We start from the raw sequence: 8,795 nt of genomic DNA, 5'->3' as shown, positions 1-8,795 counted from the left end.
AAGATTCGGAGTAAATTTTACTTTGAAATACAGTAAAATTTACTAGAAAACAAATCAGAAACTACATAGACAAACATTCAATAACACAGTAAAATGTTACTTTCAATTCAGAGTAAATTTTACTCTGAAATACAGTAAAATTTTACTCTGAAATAAAATAAAATTTTACTTAAAGATTCAGAGTAAATTTTACCAAAAAACAAATCAGAAACTGCATAGACATACATTCAACAACACAGTAAAATTATACTTTCAATTCAGAGTAAATTTTACTCTGAAATACAGTAAAATTTTACTCTTGCATGTTAAGAAAACAGAACAGATAACACCAGAGTAAAATTTTACTCTTATTTTATCAAACAAAAACAGAACACATACCATAGTAAAATTTTACTCTTATTCTGTCAAACAAAAACATAGCACAAACCAGAGTAAAATTTTACTTTCATTATGTCAAACAAAAATAGAGCACACACCTGATTGAACTCGGCAAATCAATAAAAACAAATCAAAAATAACAATAGATTTATACAGGTTTGCAACGTAATCTCTCATTTAATTGAGAGTGTTGATCTTGGATGGCGAGATCGTGTATTGTTGACCAAGGGTGAGATCATCGGCGGTGAGATCCTTAGACTTTGAGTTCGTCTTCATGGATTTCGCAGATCGTCTTCAAGATCGGTGTATGTATGAGCTGAGATTGTTCAAATATATGATATCTTAAAAAAAGTTCCAAAAAAGGGGGTTTTACCAAAAATTTCAATTTTTAATAGGACTTAACGGGAATTAAATCAAACTATTTGAACATATTAATAGTTTATCTTCAATATAACATATACATCTACCCTCGATATAACCTACATATCTACTAACTTTAAATCTATACTATTTTTGAAATAAATTTTAAAATATTTTTTTATAATTCATAACATTTTTTATTAAATATATAATACATGATTCATCATCAAAGATATCACCCATTTGTGAGGATATCACATATACCTGCCATGCTCCCCTTATGCATGCAGTTGGTGTATCATTGTCCCCTCCAAGGACTTTAGTTGGAGCAACAAATGTTAAATGGTTAATTATCAATTTATCTAAAAATTTAAGGTATTACAAATGAGTAATTGATTATTTATAACTTTGAACACGCTCTCTCATATGTGGTCATGTTCTCTTTTATATAAGAGAAGTGTTAGAGACTCATAATTTAGATCGATAAATAAATAGATCAAACACGTTCAAGTATATTAATTATCAGACAGGCAGTACCACGAACTCATCTTTATTATTTGTATTAACAAATAGTCACAAGAAACATTTTGGATTATAATTCTCTCCATTTCGTAGACAAATTGAGGTCTTTAATTCATTTCAGCACATCATTAAAATTCAAAATTAATGGATTATAGCTATTGAGTCATTATAAGTGTTTTTTTTTTTTTTCCTCAAATGATCATGTGAATTTTTCACAATCAAAATTATGTAACACAAATTTTTATTCTATTAATATAATGGAGATCAGGACTCCAATCCAAAAGTTACTATAGAAAGGCCTTAAATCACAAAGACAAAGCAAAAGGATAAAGATGGTAGAGAGAAAATTGGATTATGTTTTTGGGCTGTATTTTGTAGAAGACATTCAAAATTTGAAAGGTTAATGTATTATTTGGTTTATTGGAATAATCATTCATTAACCTCCTTATGAAATAGGGGTGGGCGCGGGTCGGTTGCGGCCACGGAACCTCCAATCCGCCATCCGTCCGCCAGATTGGCGGATTGAAGAAAATCAATCCGCATCCGTCCGCCAATCCGACGGATGTGGATTGAGCGGATTGGCGGTTTGGCGGATGGATGCGAATCGGTTTGGCGGTTTAAAATTTTATAAATTTTTAACATAATTCAACTTGTGCACTTCCTCAAAAAAAAAAAAAAAAAAAAAAGTATTACAATCAATGACTTAAAAAAATATTACAATCACTGTATGCCTTATTCAAAGAAAGAAAGTTTAAAACTTTAGAATATCACGATCACTGCATGCCTCATCCACATATTACAATCACAGCATGATTCATCTACATAAAGTATTATAATCTGTGACTCTTAAAATACAATAACAATTCAAACCACCAAAATCATGAACAGAGCAGTGTCTACATATGTTTTTGAAAACAAAAACCAACCAACATATATCATATTTTCTATTTATTATTTTTAGAGTTAGATTTAAAAACTAAAAAATATAGATGAATAATACGTTTATTTTTCTCAATTCAAAAAATATATTCAAGTTGAAAACTTTTTTTCAACAGAATATTTAAACTCTTTTTCAATTGAAAACACAAACATAATATTTAAACAAATTGAAAATACAAAGTTTTATAAATTACTAGGGGTGCTCACGATTTGGCGGTTTGGCGGTTCGGTTGCGGCCACAAAATCTCAAATCCGCCATCCGTCCGCCAAATTGGCGGATTGGAGAAAATCAATCCGCAACCGTCCGCTCGTCATCACGCATCCGTCCAAAATGCGGCGGATCGGTTCGGTTCGGTCGGTTTTGGCGGATCGATATATCCGCTGCTCACCCCTATTATGAAATGATTATTCTCCTTTGCACATTTTCTGACCTTTTTTTTTTTTGTGTGTATGTGTGTATGCATGCACACGCGCTCAGTGAATCGAACAAAGCATAAAAATTTCTACGAAAGATTAACCTTTGAATTAGAAGATTTGTTAGTAGATCTTGTGAAGTTATGTGGTTACTTAATTAATTTGTTCCACCGTCGATGACGCCTACATTTAGATTATATTTGTAATTAATACACATGATGATTATCATAAATTAAGGACACAATTAGGTAGCAAATTGAAGTTGAAAACACAAATGTCAAAGTCAACAGTACTAATTTAATCAATTCCTTAATCATGTTTTAGTGCCTAAACCTTGACGGTTCCCCAAGATTCCCTCGCCACATGCCTGCTACTTGCTAGCTGGGGATTTTGTCTCCAAGGTTTGTTTGGTTGAGTTTTCATAATTTTATTTTTTATTGGATGAAAAATTAGAAATTGGTTTAACAAAAATAAACATCGAAAAAGATTTTTTGAATTTTAAAAATCATTTCAATCCTAAAAATAAGAAAATAATAAATGTTTTTCATTTTTCTTTTCACCAAATTAGTTTTTGGAAAAATATCATAACAAATTTTGAAAACTCGATCAAATTTTGTAAGAAATTTAAAATACAAAAATCTCGAGACATAATCATGTGACTAGGAGTACAAATAGAGAAGGTCATGCCCTACGTGTTTGTTTTTGTTTTTCTTAGCTCTTCCTCTTGAGATGACAATAACTATTAATATTAGAGTAGTATTATTTATTGTCAAGTGGCATTATCATTAATCTTGAAAGTCAAAACTCATCACCATCATTGGAAGCTTAATTATGGGGTTATATAATTTTTTTTAAAAAAAATAGCTATATAGAATTAAAATATAGAAACTGCACAACAATTTATTATGATCTATGATTTATTTTAAGTGTCACCTACACTTCATTTTAATAAATCTCAATCATACAATACAATTTTTTAAATTTTATTTCTGTACACTTATCATTTTCTATATATATGATTGCATGTGAAAATGCACAATTAGTCTTGGAAAGCTTAGAACTACTATCACGTCTTGGACAAGTGTCAAATGATTTAAAGCAAACATATTATAAACGTTCATTCATTGCATGGGAATGCAACTTTTCAGATTGACAATAATGGCTAAGAAGTATTCTAAAGTGAGTTTTGCTTTTGTCATGACCCGAACCCGCCCCTGTGGGTTTAGCATCGTAATCGGCCAGTAATTCTTGAATTACCAAAAGCCTCTGAACAGGATAACATAAAATAGGGATTGCAGAAACAAATATACAAAATTAACATAGTCCATAGAGCTATGCAGACATATATGGGACATAAATTTTCAAAATAAACTTATATATATATATATAGATGTGACATCAAAAATACATTAGTCTTACATCACCCAACTACACAGATAGGATCAAAGGATACTTAGCCCAAGTACAGATATACAAAACAAGCTTAACTTAAGCCTTGACATAATCCTCTTAAAAGGAACCTCCTCAGGAGGCACGGTAATTGGCTAACAAAAGAGAAACATAGGCCGTCAACTTTGGGCCTGGTCACGTACCTGCTTACCTACATGCATAATATAAATAGTGAGCTGGAGCCCAGTGAATAATAATAGAGTAAAGAGGTTTAATGAATGTTGTCCATAACAGTTACAAAAAAAAAAAAAATTCAATAGTTGTCAAAAATGAATTTGTAATTATGTTCAGAAATCATAATACAAAACATATACAGTTTCAGAGTCGTATTCATAATTAGAACTTGCAGTTAATCATACGTGGCACATTCATTAGCACTAGCAAAAATAGTTGACCCATAAAGGGACAGCCATAAAGGCATACAGTTGACTCTCGTACACGGAGATGGTACAATTGGCTAATGAGACGTACAGTTGGCCCATAAAGGGACATATACATAAGGATCCATAACAGTTGGCTCATGAGATGCACAGTTGACCCATGATTGAGACGTAACAGAACAGATAATAGATGTCGTTTGAAGCTAAGAATGCCACGAATACATTTCAGAAACATTAGACAACCATTCATTCATGCGGAAAATAATATAAATAGAAACAGATCATCTTATATTATTCAAAAAATACTATAGTTGAGCATAACTTCACAAAGTTATTACTCACAGATAACAGAGGCTCCAAGGTAAACAGACAGAATAAGCAAATCAGATGTCTTGTGGCATATGACCTACATAACATAACAAATACATACATTGAAACACACGGGAGTGTACATAACTTATTTCATTGTTCTTAGTGTGTTTCTAGTCTTTATCCTCATTATGGTATCTCAATCTTGGCCTAGGAATACCTAGGATGGAATGAGGATGCAAAAATATATTTGAAAATATCTTTCAAAACTTGCTGAAAATAAGGTCCACGCTTGAGCGTGGCTTTCCTCGCTTGAACAGACATGCAAAATGTGAGGGTTCGCTCGAGTGTAACTTTGTCCGCTCGAGCAGTCTGTAAAATTTGAAAAAGTATTGGTTGCTTGATTTTCACGCTCAATGGACGCTTGATCCTCGCTCGAGCGTGAGACTCAGACCCTCGCTCGAACGTGACTCTTGTCGCTCGAGCGATCTGCAAAAATACATGAACTTTTGGGAGCTTGCATTTCACGCTCGAGCAGACTTATTGTCGCTCGAGCAAAAGTGCACGCACTCAGAGTGGTCGCTCGAGCGGGGACTCTTACGTTCGAGCGTGGAAGCAGAATTCTGTAATTTCCAGATTTGTTTCCAAAGCTCAAAACTCAAATTTTAAGCATCAAAACTTGATTTTTTTTTCCTGGACCAAAACTTGAGGAACACTTAGAAATTCATAATACACCATGAATTAAAAATCTTTTCAAGAAATCATGGCCAAATAACTTGCAAATTATGCAAAAATTCAACTTAACATTTGTGAATGATCCATGAACATGACATGCATGAATTTCTTTGAACTTAAGCTCTTCAAAACATGATCAAATGTTACAAAACAACATGAAACTTGATCATTTCCCAAAATAAAGGTGAATTCAAGACATGGATGAGGGAATTCTTGAAAATTAAACTCAAAATGTGAGAAAATATGCATGCATGCATGGTATGGCTCAATTCTCTTCATTTCTAACTCAATTCTCTTCATTTCTAACTCAATTCTTGTATCAATCAACATAATTCTCTTGTGTTCATGCATTATAGTCTAGATTTCAAGACTTAAGGAAAAAATTCTTACCTAGAGACTTAAATTCACGAGTGTTGAAGTTGAAACCCTTAAATCCTCTTCACTTTCAACAATTTCTTGCAAGTTCCCCCTTCTCCCTTGTTGAACTCACTCTCACTTTTTGTCTCTCACCCTTTCCTCACGTTTGTAGCTCAAAAAGAATGAAATGAGAGTATATGGGTGTATATAAGAGTCCACTAGTGCCTTAGTTAGGCTTGGATTTAAGGAATTCATTAATTAGTCTTAATTGAGCACTAATTACTCTAATTTAATCGGTCCGAAATGAATTTCAATTAAACCCACAATAAAATTCTAAAAATTCTAATTAACACATAAATCAATCAGATGCCGATAAGGCCTTTAATTCGCAACCGAAATGAAAACATGAACAGATCTTTTTATGTTAAACAAATATATACACACACATAAGGCAACATATGATGCAACATTTCACTTCAATTATTCATTAGGCGTAATTAAGCATGAATTAACGTTAATCATATGTCAAGGTTGTTACAGCTTTCTTTTAAATTGTGTTTTGATCATGAATTTAGTTAGAGATTTAGAAAGAGAAAGAAAAAATATAGGTAAAATATGAATGAAATATAGTTACATTTTACTTACCTTTTTTTCTTTCTCTTTTCAAATCCTTATTCAAGTCCATAATCCAAACACAACCTATAAAAAAAAAACAAAACAAAAATTATACTTCAATTTTTCCCTTTTTTCTTTAAATTTTTTTTTCAGGATCTAAACACATCATTAATAAAAGTAATTTCTGTTTAATTATATGTAATTCATGATCAAGTGTGTTAAAACTTTCATTCCATCATAAAAATGAAAAAATAAAGGATTAGTTGTTGCTACTAGGGACCAAGTTGCAAGGAATTCCTTGACATGCTTGAATGCAATTCACTCATTTGATGTATTTGATACAACTTATTATAAGTTAAAAACTAATAATTAAAAAATAAAATCTAAATTTTTTTCCTCTACTTCTCAATATAGACCCTTTTTTTTTTTGTGTGTGATTTATATAAACTATTTTTTGTTTCTCAAGCTGTAAGTAAAAATTACCACATATTTTCATATATATATATATATATATATAAACAATCTTAATAAACTTCACCAAATATAGCCATAAACAGTCTTAATTAGTTGTGCACTAATGCTAGCAAATTGAGTACTTCTACTTACACCCAAATTTCTCACCACACCTACATCCTTCCGCCCACGATCCTCATTTGGTCCAAAGACCTATGGCACAACTTAGCCCCACCCAATCCATTGAACTTTTACTTAGCCCAGCCTGTATGCTGACGGGATGGGCTAGCCTGAACAAGCCTTAGGTTGGGTTTGGGCGTAGGTGTCAAAGTGAGAGGCAACTAGCTAGCCTGGCAAAAAAATAAAAAATAAAAAAATAAAAAGAAAAAAATAAACATAAAATAAACTCGAATCTCAACCCATTGGCTTAGCCCATAACCCAGCCTGCTACAACTAAACAAAGATTGTGGTCTCCCTTTTGAAATAACTATGTTAACTTCATAGAATGTTTTTGTTTTTGTTCCATTAGTAATCAATAGGGTATACAAGCAAAACATAGCATCTCATGTTACATCTCATATAAAGTGAGAATCATTAATAACATCATTAATGGCATATGATTAAAACCTATCAATTAATTTACACTAACTAAAAACAAACAAAGATCAATAGTAATAGTAACTTGCAAACACATGCAAATTTAATATGAGTTAGGGTTTCATAATTAAAACTAACTTTCAATTCATGGGTAGCCCTACTTCCAAGCAAGTCTCCCAAAATAGCTTGTTTCTCTCCATCTCATCCACCATCTCCTCCCTATTTCCATGGACACCAACCCTTGACTCATCTTCTCCCTCCTTTCTCGGCACAATTTCCAAGGTGACCCCTGACAATCCTTCAATTTGACAACTACAATCGCACTTGTAATGAACGTGTCCATTACCACTCCTACCATCAACATCATCATGACGGATATCATCGCTAAAAACTTGATCTTGAACACTGAAGTTTTTGATCTCATCATGAAAACCTAGTATGTCACTTGAATCATAGCTACATGACTCAGCATCTGCATTCATATCTGCATCAGTATCAGCATCAGCTTTAGAAACGCCATGACACATTGAAAAAAGATTTTGCAAGTCATCATGGTGGTTGAAACCTCCTTCTGAGTCTCCACTAGCCTCAAATAGGAAGATAGAGGACATCTCACCATTGCCATACCTCCAATCCATGTTTTCTTTTTTGACCCTAGATGTGGAAAATGAGATGTTTCACTCTTTTATTCATTTTAATGAAAGTGGTCTATTGTGGTTTCATTATATAAGTCATGAAAGCTAGTTTTGTGCTAATTAGTGTGATGATGACTACACTAATCCATCTTACCTCTCCATTAATGAGGTGGTAGGTTGTTGCTTGAGACTACATTTTAGTGGTGGGGTTCATGTAATCCATTCATTCTCAATTAAAAATGTTATGTCCCCCAAAAAAAATTATAGTTAGAAAAGTGTTCAGAATTTTAAAATATGTGAATTGTCATCCCAAGATTTTAAGTCCATGCTTTTGACATTTTCAAAAAAAATAAGGTTAAATTTTGTTACCAAAATTACTAAGGCCATACCTTAGCATTTTTACATAAATTATCAAACTATTTTAAACCAAAAATTCTATGTCTATACTTTTGGCATTTTCACAAATTTATTAGGTCATATATGGCCTAGATTTGGGTATGTAATATTATTGGCTTTCAATTAGGTCCAGAAAATAAGTTGTTGGACTTGTTCTTCTTCTCTATCATGGAATATGTAATTGGATTGACCAACATGTACATTCTCCCACTTATGATTGATTCAACCTATCAAGTGTTGACACGTGATCAACAAA

General features: G+C 32.3%; 1 protein-coding gene across 2 annotated transcripts; it reads right to left on the bottom strand.

The window, feature by feature from the left end:
- Positions 1-3,971: 3,971 nt before the first annotated feature.
- LOC114264901 (uncharacterized) lies at positions 3,972-8,218 on the bottom strand. 2 transcript variants are annotated; one of them, XR_003630127.2, is made up of 3 exons: positions 7,647-8,218; positions 6,489-6,542; positions 3,972-4,213 (listed from the first exon to the last, which is right to left on the bottom strand). XR_003630127.2 is itself a non-coding variant. In XM_028205636.2 (2 exons), exon 1 carries the CDS (start codon positions 8,144-8,146, stop codon positions 7,649-7,651), a length of 498 nt encoding a protein of 165 aa, XP_028061437.2. In that variant the 5' UTR covers positions 8,147-8,213; the 3' UTR covers positions 3,972-4,213; positions 7,647-7,648. The 2 variants fall into 2 exon arrangements, 1 of the variants encoding a protein (XP_028061437.2); XM_028205636.2 differs by lacking the exon at positions 6,489-6,542 and having other exon boundaries at positions 7,647-8,213.
- Positions 8,219-8,795: the final 577 nt, after the last annotated feature.

This window comes from Camellia sinensis, chromosome 7 (genome assembly GCF_055761805.1).
Source record: "Camellia sinensis isolate YWXY chromosome 7, ASM5576180v1, whole genome shotgun sequence".
NCBI lineage: Eukaryota > Viridiplantae > Streptophyta > Magnoliopsida > Ericales > Theaceae > Camellia > Camellia sinensis.
Note: the sequence above shows the minus strand (reverse complement) of the source record. Positions and strands in the feature narration are given on the sequence as shown.

Bases quoted from the DNA above. Each gene is read 5' to 3' on its own strand.
- LOC114264901 (XM_028205636.2), bottom strand. From the start codon at position 8,146: ATGGATTGGAGGTATGGCAATGGTGAGATGTCCTCTATCTTCCTATTT.